General features: G+C 47.5%; 1 protein-coding gene across 1 annotated transcript in view; it reads right to left on the reverse strand.

Annotated features, from left to right (window-relative positions):
- The window catches only part of IGF2R (insulin like growth factor 2 receptor), a 115,552-nt gene that overhangs the window by 68,917 nt on the left and 26,561 nt on the right, over positions 1 to 20,074 (reverse strand). Inside the window, exons 3-10 of the mRNA XM_046669771.1 lie at positions 16,271 to 16,395; positions 14,594 to 14,692; positions 9,438 to 9,570; positions 6,438 to 6,567; positions 4,561 to 4,666; positions 1,698 to 1,860; positions 1,347 to 1,509; positions 465 to 568 (exon numbers count right to left, since the gene is read on the reverse strand). Coding sequence (XP_046525727.1) covers positions 465 to 568; positions 1,347 to 1,509; positions 1,698 to 1,860; positions 4,561 to 4,666; positions 6,438 to 6,567; positions 9,438 to 9,570; positions 14,594 to 14,692; positions 16,271 to 16,395 — 1,023 coding nt within the window. The remainder of the gene's footprint in view (positions 1 to 464; positions 569 to 1,346; positions 1,510 to 1,697; positions 1,861 to 4,560; positions 4,667 to 6,437; positions 6,568 to 9,437; positions 9,571 to 14,593; positions 14,693 to 16,270; positions 16,396 to 20,074) is intronic.

Consider the following 20,074-nt stretch of genomic DNA (forward strand, 5'->3'; position numbering starts at 1 on the left):
TAATCCCCAGAAAACCCAATCGTTCACTTAAACTCGCCCTGTGACCTCTTGCAATCCCAAAATCCAGCCTCTCCCGCAGAACGACCATTTGCAAAAAGGGTCATCTTGAAATTTACTTCAGGAAAGAAGAGCTGTTGAGTGACCCATCCGAAACTGGCGAGTGAACCCACCTTGCTGGATCTGTACACGCTCCGGTGTGAGCCAGAACTCAAGACAGAAACCCTTTCCCAGCAAGCCCGGGGCTGGGCCCTTCCCAAAACAAACACAGGGAGCAGAAGAAAATGGAAACAGGATGCGTGTGTCGTTGGCGGGGGCGGAGGGGAGGGTACTCCTACTCGCTTAACAGAAAAACCTAGTCTGGGGACTGGAAGTGGTCACGTCTGAAGGAGGACGTCTGATTGCTCCATTCAGCACACGCGCCCATTGATGCGAAGAGCGTGGATTGAACCCCAGGGAACACTCACCTGCAGTTTTATTGCACTCAAAGTTTATGACGCTCATCCGCTGAAAGCCGGAGCTGCATTCATCGCCTCCGAAGTAGATCAAGGTGAGGTCTCCGTCGGAGTATCTAGATTTTTTTTTGGTAACATACATAGACAGGTTTGGTAGAACTAAGAAAGAAACCTGAATTTCTAAATTTTTCTATATTAAACCTTTTGCATACCATCAACAAATCAGGACTGACATAAAACAGCAAGCTCTCGCGCCAGCTGGGGAAAGTGTCTAAAGGAAATGAGTTCCAAATGGACGGGCTTGTCGTCCTCTTACTTTAAAGTAATAACTGGCTGAAAGCAAGCACTGAAGGCTTTGCTGTGAGCAAGTGCCATACACACAATTTTACCCAAGCAATCCTGGACAATACTTATTTTCAGAGAACTACATTTTCATAACACTTTTGTGAAGGTTACTACCAAGCTAGAGGTCACAAGAATTGCACTGAATGCGTTTTTTTAGCCGCTTGGAACTTTTATGTAATTCTGATGGCGTTTCAGATTCTCAAACCGCCAGAGAAAAATCAAAACTCCTCAGAAACATAAATTTTAAAAGACAAAAGCCATATCCACTGTAAACTAATTAACTTTCCCATAGTACAGTTCCTGACAAAACAATAGAGTATAAAGTGAGCCGCTTTAACAGAAGCACTCTTATCGTAAAGCCACGGAAAACATCCAGCTGTTTAGTGACAAACGGCAACTTGCCTAAGTCAAATAATAAGGAATGCTGACTTAGTGACTTTCCTGTGCTGTGTGGAAAACGGAAGGAGGAGGACGACGAGAGGAGTCAGTTAGGTTTCCCAAGAATATATAACAATGCACTCGAAAATTACACGAAGGCTGTTTACACACCGGAGGTTCTGATTCTGGTATCTTCCCGCCACTTTGACTTGAGTGGTATCTGATTTCTTCTCTTGGCAAACTGCAGCTCCTTTCTTCTTACAGAACTGGGATTCAGGTTCTCCACAGATACTCAAATGAAAATTATATTCCTTTCCATCTGAAGTGTATGAAGCTAAAGAAAGGAGAGTAAATAAGAAGAGGTTTTGTTACGTCCACAGGTGTTACAAAGCTACAGCACTGTGTTAGTGGAAGCTCAGTCCGTATTTCTGAAACACCCACCCCAGTGGAAGGGGTTAACTCGGTCCCTCTGCTCACGTTCCCGCCCCCACTGCCTTATTTCTAAGGCACCCCCTCCCTCACCTCCGTTCTGGCCGAGCGGCTGGAGGTCAATGGCGATGTCATGCTGCTCGCTGCTCAGAGAGCACGTTTTGCTTTCCAGATAGTCTCTGTGGCAGGCATACTCAGTGATCCACTCGATTTCATAGCGGCAGTTGGATTTAGCTGTGAGCTTGGGAATGGTGCCCTAAGAGGAACGGTGTGAAAGGAGCAACATTAACTTTCTGAAATGCAGCTTAAACGTAGATTTTTCCATGCTTCTGAAAAGCTCAAAGGTATTTTGCCGGGTTTCTACATTTTTCTGTTCCTATTTTTGAAGCGTAATTGCCCCTAACGTATTCCAATGACTTGACCTACCACAACTCCATTCACTTGCAACCTTTCCAGTCACCTTCAGAGTCACATTCAAGCTTCAGCCAGTGAGCCTGCCCCGAACTCAACATCATCTGACAACCATGACCTTGGCGAGCAGTCGTGATGGGCATGTGGTCCGTCCCTCCTTTCATTCAGAGATGCTGCCGAGCCTGGGCCAGAGGAACCCCCAAAGCTGAGTGGAAATCACCATGCGTGTGTGCATCTGGGGAGACGGTCTCCAACCCCTCTCCTAAGATCGTCAAAGGGGTCGGGGTCTCGGGCACCCCCTCAGCTGGACTCAAATCTGCTCCTGCCGCTAGGTGAAGCTGAGGCACCACCCACCACAAACCTGGATTCCCCCACTTTGCCGCCAGAGAACTGCTTTGACAAAGGTGAGCTCCCACGCTAGTCTCTGACACAAACTAGGAAGGACGCTGAAGTGACTGTTCACTGGAGGGCAAGATCATCTTTTTAATCGTCCCTGGGAGAAACACCTTCCCAGTCTTAGTATCAGGAATGGCTGTGCGGCTTCTAGATCACCACTCCACAACGGCTTTCTGAGCGCCTGCGACGTGCCAGGCACAGTACTAAGGGCCGGGCGTAAAAACAGGTCACACGATCAGGAAGCTGCAGAGTTACAAGCGGAGCCCCATCGGTCTGACTCAAAACTGATGCTTTAACCACCTGGCTCAGGGAAGTCTGACGTATAGTGACGTGGTGACAAGCACTCAGTGAGAAGTCAGACACAAAGGGCCACACGGTGTACGATTCACGTTTACGAAATGTCCAGGAAAGGCAAGTCCACAGAGACAGAAACTAGACTAGTGGTGGCCATGGCTGGGGGTAGGAACAGGAGTGACTACAACTGGGCACAAAGTTTCCTGGGTGGGGGGCAGGGGGAGGGGTTGGAAATGTCCCAACATTTAGATTGTGGCAATGGTTGCATAATTCTGTTACTATACTAATAACCATCAAATTGTACTTAAAACAGGTGAACTTTATAGTACGTAAGTTCAATAAAGCTTTTTTAAAAAGGTCTATATGACAAGGTGAATGTTTACTAAAAATCTCAGCTCCTAAAAGCATTCAGTGAGCCAGCGTGAACACTTACATAAACCTTCGAGCATGAAGGTATCGCGCGTAACCCAAGACCTGCCCAGCGACAGCTGAGCTGGAAAGGAACCTCCAGCTCTGCCAATAACAAATCAGCCTCCTCTTCTAACACCACTCAACGCCCTGCATCCCACGGAGAAGAAAGGAGGAAAACCCCTGCTCCTCTTCACTGTGATAATATAAAATGGATCTCATTGAATGTAGAACAAACAAGAAAGAAAAACACTGAGACCACGGCCGGCTCAGAACGTCTCATCAGGTTTCAAAGATTCGATTCCCATCTGTAGGTACCAATGGAAAGTACACATAAATATTCCTCGACATCATGCTCCGAACGAATGTCGACTACTGGTCAGACAGTCCGGTCTTCATTAAGCTGCCACCACGTGGCCCTGAAGTCTGGGAACCTAAGACGGAAAGCAGGCCTGGCCTGCAGTTTTCACTCTACATCCCCCACACAGAAACCAGGCCGGCTGCCAGCCCGGAGCCAGAGGAAATTCCACGTTTGTTTGTGGGGAGGGGGAGGATGGTTCCCCTGGCAAAAGAATTCCGCTCCTCCCACTTCATTCTATTAAGAGAAGGCAGAAGTAAATTAGAGGAAAGCCTTGCCCTTCCTGTCTGGGGGATGCCCCCTTCCATCAGCACCCCACATCTGCTAAAACACTTGGACATCAAGGGACACGTGTACCGCTGCCGGGCACAGGGCCCAAGGACGAGCCGCCCATAAGGAATTTACAACTGTACTAGAACCCAGTAAACAGCCAGAGAACAGAATGATGAATCTGCCTGCGAGGGTCAGGAGGGGGTCAGGCAGGCAGGGAGGGGAGAAGCGCCACGGTGAGACTGCAGGAACCTTCCTTCTGGACATTGTCCTCCCATATCGGTACCCCCCAAACTTCAGCCGCTGGCCTGCACAATTTCTGCCAGGTCTGCATACCATCTGTGCTACTCATTTCTCACTATGTTTCTGTAAACCAACTAGCTATTTTTACCTTGCCTCATCCTAAGCGATAAAAGTCATGAAATCACAGGTTGGGGATTATGCATACAATTTTTCCGATATCCCTTCAAATCAGCCTAACTACAAAAAATTTAAAAATCTGTCCATGAACCACTTAAAATCATCACACAGAAAACTAGAACGAAACCCCATCCTGTGTTAACAGAGGTGGAGGCCCCTCTGGGTGGTTGAGAAAAAGCAATCGCCAAGAGGCTCTCCCTGGAGAGCCCTGCCCGTGCGGGCAGCAGAGTCTGCCCCAGGAAGCATGTGTTTCCAGATATTCCACCAACACATCTTTTTATTGCTTGCCCGTTCCTGCAGCCAAACCCACTGCCCGGCCCCAACCCCAGACTCGTGCTCACTTAGGCAGCCCAAACTCATGTGGGCCACTGGGAAGTGATCCTAAGACAGGCCACTCACCTCTCTGCGCTTGGAAGGGCAGACAAATGTAATAGTGACGGCCGGGCTGTGACCATCACAAAAGTCTGGCGTGGCTGCCTCTTCTTTCACGTAACTCAGGACGAGCCTGGATGGTACACAAAAGTACATTCAAATTAATCTGCGCCCTGAGCATCTGGCACACTCATTTGCAGGAAAAGGGGAAGAGAAGAGAAGAAATATTGAAACAGAAAAGAAGTCAGAGTACAAGGTAACTCTCATTTCCATTTGAAAACAAAATTTAAAGTAGACTTCGATGAGCGTGATTTTCTTTTTCAAGTCAATAAATAAAATGACCGACAAGTAAACTGAAATACTAAGAAACAGTGTTGGAGTAAAACAAACAAAAATGATAAATGATCTAACAAAACAAAACACACACAGCCGCGCAGGCCAAGCGCATCTCTGCCCACGGGCTGCACGACCACTTCCTCTCTAATCAACACCCCAGAAGTGCAAGTCAAAGATGTTTTGTTTCCAACCTGAAGATGGCTCAGTGCGCGGCCGCCATGGCCTTCCCTCGTCAGGAGGAGCCCGGAGCCACTGCAGGGTGTGCGGTGTCACTGCGGGACGTGCCCCTCCACTCCTGGAGCCGGCCCAGAACGGCCAAAAACAGACCTTCCTTCTCTCTGAAGACAAGCTGGGGCTTTCGCTCCATGCCCACGTTTGACCAAGTCCTCTCTAGCCCTCCCCAGATGAAGAATCACTCATCTGTCACTTAAGACAATGTTACGGGCTGAACTGTGTCCCCCCAAAATTCCTAGGTTGAAGGCCCAACCCCCAGCACCTTAGCATGCGACTGCATTCAGAAAGAGGGCCTTTAAAGAGCAGGTTAAGTTAAATGAGGCCATGAGGGTGGGCCCTCATCCGCAATACCTGTTGCCCTTATAAGAAGAGGAGATGAGGACACAGACACAGAGGGGTGACCATGTGAGGACACAGGGAGAAGACAGCTGTCTACACGTCAAGGAGAGCGGCTTAGAAGGAACCAACCCTGCCGACACCTTGGACTTCTGGCCTCCAGAACTGAGAGGAAATACATTTCTGTGGTTGAAGCCACTTGGTCTGTGGTACTTTGTTACAGCGGGCCTGGCAAACTAACACAGACACACAGATGGAAACTTCCCACACTTTTTCACACTGAAGTGACGCTCCAGTGTTTCCTGTGGACAGAAGTGTGATCTACAATGACACGCCCTAAATGGGCTCCGTAGGCCAGTGGTTAGAGCGCTGGTCTTGTATAACTGCACACGCTGACAAGCCACTAGTTCCAGACTAGAGCAAGCCACAACAGGGGTCTGCCAAAGTCCCTTGGAATGGGGAGAAAATCAAAATTTTTGATGCAAGTTCAGGATGGGGTCGTGCATGACACAAGGGAGAAAAATATCTCTGTGCCAAGAGAGGGTACAAAGGCAGGAGAAGAGCATGCGTAACAGCACAGCTTATTATGAGAAACGGACCCCCCCACCCCTGGGAACTAGGGTGCCCATCCTGCCCCAGGCAGGAAGCAAATTCAGCACCCTGGAGGGACACCAGCAAACTGCCCCTCCGCCTCTCGCCCTCCGGGACGGTGTTTTCAAAGATCAGATAACTACGGACACAAAATCAACGTCAGGGGTGACGTGGCACAGAAAATGTCAGAGCACACCTTGGGGTGGGCACGACTTCACGACATGATGGGAAAGTCAACGAGCCAACCAGCCCACGTGACTCACAGAGGTGAGTAATCGTTTTACGAGCACACGTGAAGTGGCAATCTTACAAGTACCACCTCCAGCCCCGTGGAAAAGGGATGTTCTTGCAACCTCCTAGAAAGCCAAGTTCTTACTGAGGATGACAAACGCCAACGGCAGACCGACCTGTCCTTGCTCACGAGCTTCGGTCCCTCCTTGGGCCGGCCGACGTCAAAGCTCTGCTCGCTTCTCACCAGGCAGGCAGCGGTGCCAGGGGGACAGGCGCGCAGGTATGGATTCAACTCCCGTAGTGAGTCTGTAAAACATCACATGTGACACTGAATCAGTGATCACACTTAACCTCAGGCTCAGGGCCCTTTAAAAAAATTTCTGAGAGCCAGCCCTGATGGCCTAGTGGTTAAAGTTCGGTGTGCTCCACTTTGGCGGCCTACGTTCGGTTCCCAGAGACCAGGACTTGTCTTCCTGCTATGATAGCAGTGAAAACCACGAGTAAATTTTGCCCAGAATTAACTAATAGAAAGATCCTCTCATCTGTGAGTAGCCATGCTGTGGCAGCGTCCCACATAGAAGAACTAGAAGGACGTACAACTAGGACATACAACTATGCACTGGGGCTTTGGGGAGGAATAAAAAAAAGGAAAGAGAGAGAAAGGAAGATTGGCAACAGATGTTAGCTCAGGGCAATTAGTTCCCAGCAAAAAAAAAAAATTATCAAGTTTTAGAAAGTCTCCATAAGTAACATAAAGTAGTAGAAGTTTGGAAAGAAAAAAGAGCTAGGATCACATCCCATTCCGAGACCTTGGGCAAGCCAGTGACCTCTCTCAACATGTGGAATGAGTACAGCCCCACTAGTCCTGCAGGGCTGCCAGGAAGAGCAGGGAGAAGGAACATATGGTACACAAGAGGGGCCCCAAGAAACAGGGACCATTGTGTTATTCATAGTTAAGGAATGTCCCTCCCTCTTCCAGAGATACACTATCGTTAGCGTTATCCCCTCTCAAGCCAAAGACTAGAAACGCAGGCTCTCCATGAATTAGTGGGAAGATGAGTAGATTGGTGGAAAGAACCCACAGACAGATCTGGGTTCAAAGCTTAGACTCACCACTTACTATCTCGATAACTTTGGCCCAACCACAGAACTATCCAACTGCCAGTGCCCCACCTCACAGGGTTTGGGGAGGATTAAAGAAAAAAAGAATGCCCAGACCTTCGGGACTGCCAGCAGCAACTGCCATGACGATTACAGCTGAGTTTCCCTTACGCTGCATCCCTTTTATCATCATCTGCTATCTTACACGTTACAAGGTTTACTTATTTACCACACATCGCCTTCCACTTGACTATAAGCTCCAGGAGAGCAGAGCTTCCATGTGGTCACTGCTGCCACTCAGTGCCCACCATATAACAGGGGTTCAAAAAACAGCTCCCCCATGAATGAGTAAATATCACCCAGCTTGGGCTTTAATACAGGATTACCGTATCTTCTCCAGGCTGCAGAGAGGAGGCAGAGCTGAGGAAGAGGAAAGCAGACCTCTAGATCTCAGGTCTGTACAGTGCAATTTCCCTACTGGGCAGTTTTAGTCCCCATGGAAAATCTGCGGTGCTGTGGGCTCCTTGCTCTCACAGTGACACAACATTAGACACTCAGTTTTCTGGGGAAAAAAGTGAGGCCAGTGCCCCTGGCTGTGCAAGGAGCTAAGCATTCAACAGCGAATCTACAACTATTCTGAGGGTTTATGGGTCACTTTCAAACATGGGTTGAGGCTCGGGGCAATGTCCTGGGGATGGAGAGCATCTGTCAAAAATTGGGGCACCTTTGGTGTGACTCCAAGACACTGAAGTTCAACTCAAAATGACATTAAACTGGATAGAAAAAAACTTTTCTAAGAACGTATCAGTGAATTGGGACAATCCTCGAAATGATAAAAAGATCAGGAAATCTAAATGTTTTCCAAACTAAAACGGCATATTATTTCAGAATTCAATAATTGACAGGACTCTTCAACTTTCTACTCAAATTTGAGTTACAGACCCACTTAAGACAAAGACGTTGTCTATGTGCCTTCTTCCAATAGAACATGAAAAGCTGTCCTTGGAGAACAAACAAATGACATAACGAACTGACACAAAAAAATCAAAGGATCACTGGTCGCTTTTGGCAAGCCATGTATGGTGGTATATTCACTTGTTAAAACTGTTTAGAAACAATAAACAAAAATGGTACATAATATATATGTGCAATTTAAATAATTATAAATTAGTATTCGTGTGCCTACTGCCCATGTATTGATTTTATATTTAAAATTTTTTCTAAACTTTTCTAAGGCCAAAGTCCTCTGTACTACATGAGAAAAAGGAATGTAGGAAAACACTAAAAAGATCTTTTTACTAGTTAACTCCAGGCAAAATTTACTCATGATTTTCACTGCTATCATGGCAGAAAGACAAGTCCTGGCCTCTGGGATTAATAACTCATAGCCCTTGAAGGAAACATCAAGCCAGGTTTTAGAAATCACCGATAGAACATGCAAAAGGCTTAGGAAAACTTCTTGTGGCCCTTTTTAGATAAAGACCATTCACAGCTTTCAGTTAATTTAGCAAAGACGCCCAAGCTTCTCACAACAGTCCTGGCATCCACGGGGAAAGCCAGGCAAGAAGTCGGTCGGGGCTGAAACATATATCATGAGTAAGTGCCCGAGGCCTTTGGTCATCCCTCTCTCGCTTCCACCCAGCCTGCCACTCAAAGCCAAGAGACGTAGGCGTGCACAGTGAGTAAAATGGACCTTCCTCACCATGGCCCATCCCGGGAACTCTGGCTCCCTTCTGCTCCAGCAAATCTCAGCAATCCCAACACACCTGATCAACCCATTCTCCCTTCCACCTCACAGGAAGTCAGATTTACTTGAGAATCTTGAAACCCAAAGTGTCTGGCAGAGAGAACACACTCGGATGGATCAATAGTTTGCATGGAATTTGCGATGGAATTAGAATTCACCGGGGGCCACAGGATGGGGATGTGCAGAGAGAACATCTTTCATGATGAAAGCTTTCCCTGAGGGCCTCTCAGGGACATGGATCTTCAGATAGGAGTAGGGGTGGGAGGGCAAAGATACTGAAGTCTCCTAAGAAATCCTTCACCACACCCACACCCACAAGGATTCACACCTATGTCTCTACAAACGTTGATGAATAGAGAAATGTTGGGGTCAGAGTCATCCACCAAGTAAGCACCACTAATCTTGATCAGTGGGTTTAAATCATGTTTCTTCAACTCTCCATCAAATGCGTAGCAAGGCACCTGGAAGAGAGGAAGAGAAAAAGTGAGTCTTCAACACTCATCTTCTTGGGGCTTGTAGCTCAGAGCAAACCCTATGACCAACGCCATATAACACTGGTCTCCATTCCTTATGGTGTCCATCAGGCCATGATGGCTCCAACGACAAAAAGCAAAGGTCAGCAAGTGCTTAGTCTTCCCTGTCTACACTCATTTCCTTGGTGATCTGGTGCGTGACCTTAAATATCTACCAATGATTCCCAAATGCATGTCCCTAGCCATGATCTTTTTCTCCAACCACAGAAGAACTGTGTCTGTGAACAGACTCTGGAGACAGGAGGCTTGGGTCCAAACTCTGGTGATGACACTTAATATGACTATGAGCCATCCTAACCTCTGTGCCTCAGCTTCCCCATATGTCTAGTGGGAATAATATTAGTAATTACGTCATACTGTTGCTATGAGGACTGAATGAATTAATATATATAAAACTCTTGGTACAGGTCCTGGCAAGTCAATATAAGTTTTTGTTGTTGCTATTTACCATCGTCACTTAGATACATAAAAGAATCTCAAGTTTAACATATTTAAAACAGGTCTTTCATTTCTGCCCCAAAACCTGCTCTTAACCCCCCGTGTTTCTCATCTCACTATGGAGCAATCATTCTGCCAGTGGCTCAGGCCAAAACCTTAAGGTCATCCTGGACTGCACACACTCCACACCCAAAGCATTAGAAGTCTTGTTGGGTCTACCTTCAAACCAAATCCATCACTTCTCACCACCCCTGGTCCAAACTGCCATAATCTTTGCCTGAAACAGTCTCTTTTAAGTGGTCCCCTGCTTCCAGCTTTCATGGCCCCTACCTCCATCCCCTCTCCACAACCACCAGATCAATCCTTTTAAAATTACATCGGGTCAACATGACTCCCAGGCCAAATCTACCCACAGCCTCCTATAAAAAGAAGGAAATCCCAGCTCCCCCAGTCTCCGACCTCATGGACCACTCCACACAGCCACACCACCTCTGGGTGCAGCTCAGCCCTGTGGAACGCGACGCTGCCTCCACTTGGAATGTTTCCCGGTATCTGCGTGGCGCCCTCTCACCTCATCTAGGTCTCGGATGAAACGTCACCTGCTCGGTGAGGCCTTTTCTGACATCTTCATCTACTACAGTGCTCTCCACCTCTGTCTGTGCCTTCCCCTGCCTTCTTTTACTTCATACACTGACGTGTTTTACCAGGAACCGCCACCCGCTGACTTGAGTGTACGGTGACTGAGGACAGGGGCTCTGTCACCACTGTGGCCCTATGCAAGGCTTAGAACAATGCTCACACCTAACAGGGGCCCATGAAACACCTGCTCAGTAACATATGAAGACAAGCCCCTCCTCTGGGCATCTGTCTAATCCTCCCCGACTGGATTCCAATTTATGCCCACCCTCTCATCTCTATGAACTAATGGCCTCTTATTTTTAAAACGTCAAGGAGCCCATTACAGTTGACAAGACCCCGTGCTTTAAAAGTTCCACCAACTTCAGAAGGCAAAGCATTCAAGCCCAGAGATGTGCCCAAGAGTAAAAAAGGCCCTGGTCACCTAGCTAACACCGTCTCTTGCTACGTCTTCATCTGAAACACTCCCATACGTCTTCTTTCCAAAATAACACACTGGTATTGTTTTAATCGCCCCTGCCAAAGGATATTCCAAAAATTCGTGTTCTCTGTGATCATTTAAAAGTAGTTTCTTGCATCACTTTCTATGGATGGCTTTCCTAAAATTTTGTCTTTTAGACTGAAGTTATTCACAGGCAGGTCTATCTACAAAAGTTAACTCCTTAATATTTAGCTTTCAAATTTTTCTCAGAAAGCCACTATCAAATCTCCTGGAATGCTCTGACCCACTAACCCTTTTCCCCAGTCCCGTTTTCAGAGACTTCCCGGAGCGTCAGTGGATTAAATCAAACGACTTGCACCTCCTCTTAGCCTCAGGGGACACATGAACTCATTTAAAGCAAAGTCACCCATCGCCTCCAGTGGGGATCAGAGGTCCTGCTAACCAAGGGGGCTAGCGCCTCCAGTCGGCCAGGGCGGAAGGCCAGAGGAGAGGCCAAGGCTGACGCTACATCCCGCAGAAAAGCAACTAAAACGAAAGAGAGGTGTTACTGCAGACCGTGCTTAGGACCCAGTGAAAAGGTACCACAGGGTCCACAACCCTGCAAATCTGGAGCTTGCCATCCCCCAGCAAGATAATATGGAAACATTAACTCATGGTGGGGGTGATCTGGCAGACAGGTTAGCGTGGGAGACGAGCAGCCACTCTCCAGCTACAAGATGAAAGCCTGTGAAGGAAAGGGAGCAAGCTGGCCCCGGGCAGGAAGGGATGGGGCCACGGTGGAAAGAACTGGAATTCTGAACCGAGCTCAGCTTCACCAAAAGCCTCAAGAGACTCCAGGCAGCAAGGCCCGCAGACCCCCAGCTCGAGGCAGTGAGCGACTTCTGGCCTCTCTACTCTGGGAAGGAACAGAAGACACGCCCAACCCGGCGCCCCACAGAATTGGAGAGTCCATCGGAAAAACTGTCAGGGCTCCTGGGGAAAGTCTCCCGCTTCCTGCTCCACTGAGCCAAGCGATGGAGACTTCCCAAAAGCAGGGATGCAGCAGCTGGGGAGGGAGGTCCCTGCAACCTCACACACCGCACACTGAGTCGACCTCGTTAACAGTGTATACAGATTACCCACATCTATGTCACTTTGCTAAGACCACGAGCATGCCAGTTCCGGATTTTCTGTGCTTCCAAGAGTGCCATGGCAGGGGATGTATGCCCACAAAGTCTTAAAAAAAATTATTATCTAAAAAACCCTGCCAGAATCCACTGAACAAGCATTATGCCGGTAGTTTTAAAAGGCACTGTTGGGAACTACCGTGATCTTTGCCCATCAAATCATTCTAAACCTGACAAAGCAAAACCAACAAAGGAAAGGAGGAAACATCAAGAAAACTGGAAATCAAAATTACACGAACACTAAACCAAATCTGGATTTTTTTTTTTAAGAAGTGATGAGTGTCTGCAAGTTCGCATCTAATACGATTTTTAAAGTTATACCCTAGCCTGAAAGGTGCAATCAAACCCTACTGAAAACAGAGAAAAGGGAATATGCCTTATTCTGATCTGGCAACGGTGACAGCACTGCTTTTCAGCAGCCATCACGCTCTTCGGTTCTTCCTGTCTAGCTTATCTGTACCTAAAGCAGAAAGAAATTCAGGTCCTGAATATGGATATGCCCTCCACATTGTTCGTCATCTATGGGCTCACTGAAAGCAAGAACCTTTTCAAAATTTAATGACATTCCTACTGCGTAGCCCACAACAGGCCCTCAGTAAATGAAAACTGAATGAGTGAAGCCCAGCTGTTAACCAGACCTACAGAAATGAGCACTGAGAACACACTGCAGTGTCTCTCCTTCACCTTCAGATCAGCTTCTAAGAGAAATTAAACGTCACTGTTTGGAGGAAAAGCACACTCCTCACCCCCGCCCCCAAAAACGATTTAGACCAGGGGACAGCACACTTGGTCTGTAAAGGGCCGCGGAGCAAAGAGTTTCAGATTTCTGAGTTACGTGGGTCTCTGCTGTGTATTCTTTGCTTTTTGACAATGCCGTAAAAATGTAAAAACCGTTCTTAGTTGCGAGGCTGCACGAACACGAGCCAGGGGCAGGATTTGACCTCGAGCTGTCGTGGGTGACTTCTGACGTAAAACACAAAGAAAATAGAAATGAGTTGCTATTTATTTGTTTATTTTGGAAAACGATCTTTCCGTAGGTGGTGGGAGACGTAATTGTCAGGTCAGCAAACCGAGATAAGAGGACGCTCGGTTCAAACAGGAAAAGTGGGTATCAGCCTCGGGTTGAAGAATTGGGGCCCTGGGAACATGCGTGAGGCCTGCAGAGGCCTGAGGTCTCCCTGGAGAGCAGACGGCCCAGCCGCCCTGCCGTTCCGAGATGCTTTTTCCTGCCACTCGCTGGATCCGGCAAACAGTTTAACCTAAGTCTTAAAGTTTAAATTTGACACCATCTCCTAAACGCCAGCATCTTTGTATTAGGCCTAATTCCTTCCATACTTGAACCTTTTTTCTCCCTGAACATTCCTTATGCTCTTCTCCATGCATTTTGCCACTTCCACTTCAATATCCAACTGCCTTTTTTTACACACTGCCATATTTGAAAAATCAGGGACAATGATTCATAACTTGATTTGGTTTTATTTTTTAAAAACAACTTCTCTTTTTGCCCTTCTTAAATGACATGGTATTAGGCCATCAGTGAATACGACGGATTACTTCCATTTGTCAGTTTCTTGAGCCTAAGAGTCTTTGAACTCGACCCTTCAGAAGAGAAATCTCCTGGAGAAAAGTGAGACTAACCAGTCCACAGACTGTAGTCTAGGTAAGCATAGGAAACCACCTTTCAGACCCGGGGTGGTGGGAAGGAAGAAATGCCATCTGCTCCCCTCTGTTGCCAGGAAAAGCCACGTGGCAGAGCCAGCCTAAGAGGCTCGAGGCAAGGGAAGAGGATGCTGCATTAATCACCAAGAATGACTTGACCAGCCACCAGAGAACGAATGCAAGTAATAACAGTCAACTAGTCTCTGAGGCCACTGGCAAAGAATTGAAGGGCTTGGGGACAGCTGGCCTGGATCCACATACATCCAGAAGCCACCCCAAGGTTGAGGAGATGGAGCCTGCAGATAGTTAATAATCTAAACCCAAGCTCAACTACTTAGTTACCGAGTTGCCCAGAAACCAAAAACTGACTTGCCTTGGATGGGTGAGCCATGCTATTTCCAGTCACGTCCTGCGATATTTTAAATGCCCTGTCCTAAAAACAAGAACCACCCAGCAGAATTTTAACAATTAAATCACACGGTACCTCTGCTCAAACGGAGTTTGAAAATGAAAAAAGATTTCCACCCCAGAAGATTTATGTCAGTATTTCAAATGTTGAAGGTCCCAGAACGTACTTCACAAGCCTGTAAGCTTGAAGGCCCCTTGTTACCTCTTTATTAGCTTTGAATATGTCTTTCTTGCAGGCTGCAGAAGTCCGCCACTCAAAGTAATGCACGCATTCTGTTGCAGTTACAAATTCAGGAGTTCCCTGTTCAAAAAAATAAAAATAAGTTACCATACCGCATATTGTAAAATCTGCTTTTTGAAAGTTAGAAACAGTAAAGGCTAATGAAAAATCTTAAAGTAGGAAAGAGGGTGGGGAGGACAACACAACTGCTTTAGTTAAACGAGGTCATTGGGAAGTTCCCAAACCCGAAAATTCTGAGACAAAAGCTTCATGAAATCATGTTGGAATTCTGGTATAATGGGTCCCAAATTGTCCCACTGCCCCAACTATGCAAGTACAGTAAATTCATGGGAAGTAATCCTTGGTGTCCTCACACTGTCAAACTCCAAATGTTCTATAACCAACGCCAACAAAACCGAAGCCAGAAAATGTGACCTCATGCTTCCTGTAAGCCGAGGGAGGAGGCCCATCTGGAGCCGGCCGAGTCTGTACACCAGCCTTGCTCCAGACGCCCCCACACTCAAGGGTAGCCCCCCCCCCCCCCCCACCGACAGACTGCGACTAGGGTTGACTCCAAACTGGTCACCACAGCATTGCTGGGTGACACATGACACGGCAGGAATTTACCTCTCCACGCCTATGGGCAAATCTAAGGAGTTCCTCGAAATTCTGGTTCTTGTGTGAACACAGAATTCTTGGAGGAAATTCATTAAAATTAAAACAGCAGCCAGCTTATTCTGTAACACAGGCCTCCATATTTCATACTGCTGCAAACAGATTTTTTTTTTCCCAAGGTTTCAACATGGACGACAGTGCAACTGATGGGCTGGTCCAAAATTAACAATATAAGTTCTATTTTTAAAGTTCTTCAGATGAGATGTTATGGGCCTGAAGACGCAGCAGTCACAGCACCAAATTTTAAAACGACATTTCAGAGCAGCCTGGTAGCCACGTGAGTTTCACTCAACTTGATTTTTCTAAACACTTCAGCTCTTACTCTGATTAGAGAACATTCACAGGATTTGTACACAAATTGCTTTTCCTAAAAGCGAGCAATTATTTACTGGAAGTCCCTTTTTAAATACTAACAATTAAAAGCAAAAAGTCACATACAACATGCAGAGAGTAAGAACAAACATCATACTTTAAAATAATTAGGCCCCTTTCAACATTAGTGATACCCAAAAAGGTTGGGAACCTCACTGCCCACTGACCACAGCTTCTCCTAGATAGATGTTGGTCTCTCCCATTTAACGCAAATGAGGAAAGAAAAATGTTAAAAACAAAACAAAACAAAACACATTGCCCTAAAAATTATCAAAATAAAATGCTGAGAGAAGAGGTTTTAGAAAGAAAAAAATTATGCCTGCAACAAATATTCAACAGTGTTTGGAGTCAGAACACACTAATCACTTTGAATTATAGTTTTACACAGGATGTGGGTCAAGTTTCACTTAGTGTTTTAACTATCGGCTCAAGATTTGTTCACTTATTGGTCCTTAATGGTGATGGTGCTTTGGCTGGGGTTTCCGTTTGTTTGTTTGCGTTTTTAACTCCGCTCACTTATTCTTCCTGGAATACCGCTTAGAGCAAGAATGTCCAAGGGACAAACATTTTTAACAAAAGAAAAGATGATAAAGTGACTCTCCGTGGACTCACCAAGGTCTTCCCACACAGGAAGGCGATGCTACTCTGGACTTTGTGATTCTTGCCTGGCTGCTCACAGCTCGATGTTGTGTTGAATTCCAGGAGAGATCTGGTTGCACTTTTCAAAAGAGAGTCACCTATTTGGAGAGGAAAAAGCATAAATAAGCTATAAAACACTCATAATCGTAAAGTTATTTCCAAGCGTAAACAAACTAAAAGTGGTGCTATAATTCATCTGAAAGCTTATAAACTTACAAACTGTCCCTTCCCCAGAATTCTCCATCTCAGGAATGGCATCCCCATCCACCTAGCTGGTCAAGCCTCAAACACATGACACTGAGTCCTATCTTTCTCTCATCTACCACATTCAATACATCAGAAAGTTCTACTGGTTTCACCTCCCTCTTGAATCTGTCCACATCTCTCCATCTCTGTTAATGCTAAAACCTCTATCATCTCTCACCCGTACTCTGGCAATAAATAGCCTCCTGATTGGTAGGTACCCTTGCCTCCACTCCTGTCTGGTCCTTCACCCTCCTCTACGCATCTTACACCAGTGCAATCCACAAAAACATAAATCAGAATACACAACTCAGCTGCTGAAATTCTTCAATAACTTCCCCTCATACATGCTATAAAATCAAAATTCTTTAGAATGGCCCCAAAGTAGGGTGATCACGTCTCAGCTTGCCTGGGATATTACTGTAATAATCCAGAAAAAAAGTCTACATAATATCAATACGATGGTAGTTGGCATAGAAACAGATAAACTGACAAACGGACTAGGATACAGACCAAAGGGCCAAAACAGAGAGCACAGAGACATTCGCGTGAATCAAACTTGGTATGACAGAGGTAATGTATCAGATCAGTGGGCAAACAAGAGACTGTCCAATAAATGGAACTGGAAACAAAATGGCAATCCATATGGAAAAAAAGATAAAATTGGATCCCTACCCACCACAGTATACAAAAATCAACTCTAAACGGATCAAAGACATAAACATCAAAAACCAAACTTTAAAACTCTCAGTAGAAAATATAGTTATCTTTTAGATCTTAATGTAGGAAAATATTTCTTAAACCTCAAAAGAATTAACTACAAAAAAAATCAATAAACTTCACTTACTAAATTTAAAAGTTGATATTCATCAAAAAATAGCTTCAGGAAAACAGAAACGAGTTACAACCTGGAGACACACAGAGCTGGCAAAGACCTGGCATCAAGAACATACACACTCACGCACAAAAGAACAAACACAAATTTTTTTTATAATTCTAGGAAATAGATGAAAATAAATGACCTCTGACTGAGAAATCACACAAAGAGAGAGAGGGAAAAACCCATACCTAGTCACCTTGTGGTGAATTTTAATATCAAAGGCAAAGAGAAAATTCCAAAGCCTCTAGAGAAAGAATAGGTCACATGGGACAAGACATGATCTGACAAAGAAAAATATATGTCAATAAGGATATGAAAAGATGTTAAACATCACTGGTGACCAAAGAATTGCAAATCCAGACCACATGACACACCCACTACAGCCACTCCACTGACAAAAATTAAATACCACGTGTTGCAAGAGAGATGGTCCAGCGCTCTCCCGTGTTGCTGGTGGAGTGTAAACTGGTACGACTACTAAAAAACTCAGCATGGCATATCTCCTAAAATTGAACATTCACATACCCTATGACTTAGCTATTCAACTCATGTATATACACAAGAGGAAACTGGGGCCGGCCCCATGACCGAGTGGTTGGCTTCACATGCTCAGCTTCAGTGGCTGGGTTCACCGGTTCGGAACCTGGGTGCAGACGTGGCACCACTCATTAGGCCATGCTGGGGCGGCATCTCAAATGCCACGACTGGAAGGACTCACAACTAAAAAATGTACAACTATATACTGGGGGGACTTGGGGAGAAATAGCAGAAGGAAAAAAAGAGAGAGAACCATGCATATATACTTAACAAGAAACATGTGAAAGAACATCTTGTGTTCTTCACACTAGTAAAAACCTGGAAACAACCCAAAGACCCATCAACAGAAGAGTGGATAAATTAACTTTGGTAGATCCAGACAATATTACATAGGAGTTGGAAGGAACAAACCACAAAGATAACAATACGGTTAGTTTTTAGCAGTATAATATTGTTGCTACCACTTATGTCCCAAAAAGTTACACATACCATGATATACACTTTCTACTAAAAAAAAATCACACACAGACTTTCGAGAAAGAGGGAGGAAGACAGGGTGAGTGGGAAGAAGAAAGGAAGGAAACTTTTAAATACAGGATGTGGGCTAATGATTACTTCCAATAAAGAGAGAACACATAGACAGTAGTTATTGTCAGGTTCCTAGATTTTGTTACAGATGGGGTTCTTTACATTATCCAAAACGACTAATTAAAAAACGGGAAAAAAAAGGTTAGTCCACGGATTAATGATGAGTGCACATCATGAACTCAGGATTATAACTGGTCCAATTCCATACAAACACTGGAGATCTTTTTTAAAAAGAAAAGAAAAGAAAAAAGAGAGCAGGCTGAAAATTAAGATGCCAATGGAGAGGTGGTGACAGGTTTCAGAGCTGACCCCACAGCCCCGGGGCTGACAGTATGGCCGTTCTTTCCCCTGTCTGCCTATGTGCACGGGTCTGCCAGAATCGTCCGTCCTCTGCCCGGAACTCCCGGGGTCCGTTCGAAAATCGTTTTCTCGGCAAAAAGGGTGCAGAAGCCCTACCGAAGCTCCGGGACCGTGGACAGCGCCCTGCGGACAGCGCCCTGGCCCCGCCCACGGTGGGCGTGTCTGGGGCCGGGAGACGGGGCGGGGCCTCAGCGCGCCCCCGCAGCGCGGCGCTCCAGGAGCCGCGGAGGGCGGGCGAGGCCGGCGGGAAGCGGCGCGCGCTGCGGCCAGGAGGGGGCGCTCAGGGGCCGCGGCCCCCCACCTTGAAGACCCTCCCCCGCGTCTCCTGTCCCCCCACACGGCGGCCCCTTCCGGCCCAGTGCCCAGAGCTCCCGGGGGCTCCTCGTAACTGCTAGGCCCGCCCCGCCAAGAAAACGAGGAGGCCCTGGCTGCCGCGGCGCGGGGCAGTGGCATCCCTCCGCGCCAGCCACATCGGCATCGCGCCCGCCCGTCCGCCTCTCCTTCTTCCTCTGCCCGATCCGCCCCGCAGTCGGGAGCGGCTGCCGACCCGAGCATTCGGGGAGAGGCCGCAGCGAACCGCGGCAGACACCCGCGGCAACCGGCCAGCCTGGCCGTCCTCCCCAGACGAGAGCAGGGCGAGGACTGCGGGGCGGCGGCCAGCACGCCAGGCCCACGGCCAGCTCCCGAGGACGGCGCCAAATGGGCTGGGCCGCGCTCGCCGGGCCCGCCAGACCGCGCCGGGTCCTCCAGACCGCGCGCCGGGCCCGCCAGACCACGCTCTCCAGGCCAGGTCCGCCAGACCAGACCGCCCTGGCAGGGCCCCACCAGACCAGACCGCGCCGGGTCCTCCAGGCCGCGCTCTCCAGGCCGGGTCCTCCAGACCAGGCTGCGCGCGCCAGGCCCGCCAGACCGCGGTCTCCAGGCCGGGCCCGCCAGACCAGGCCGCGCTCGCCCAGGCCCGCCCGGCCACGCCGGGTCCTCCAGACCGCGCTCTCCAGGCCGGGTCCGCCAGACCGCACTGGGTCCGCCAGACCGCGCGCTGGGCCCGCCAGACCGCGCGCCGGGTCCTCCAGACCGCGCGCTGGGCCCGCCGGACCGCGCCAGGCCCACCCGACCGCGCGTGCCAGGGCCTCCAGACCGCAACCTCCAGGCCAGCTCGGCCAGACCAG

The sequence above is a fragment of the Equus quagga genome, chromosome 8 (genome assembly GCF_021613505.1).
Source record: "Equus quagga isolate Etosha38 chromosome 8, UCLA_HA_Equagga_1.0, whole genome shotgun sequence".
NCBI classification, from domain to species: domain Eukaryota; kingdom Metazoa; phylum Chordata; class Mammalia; order Perissodactyla; family Equidae; genus Equus; species Equus quagga.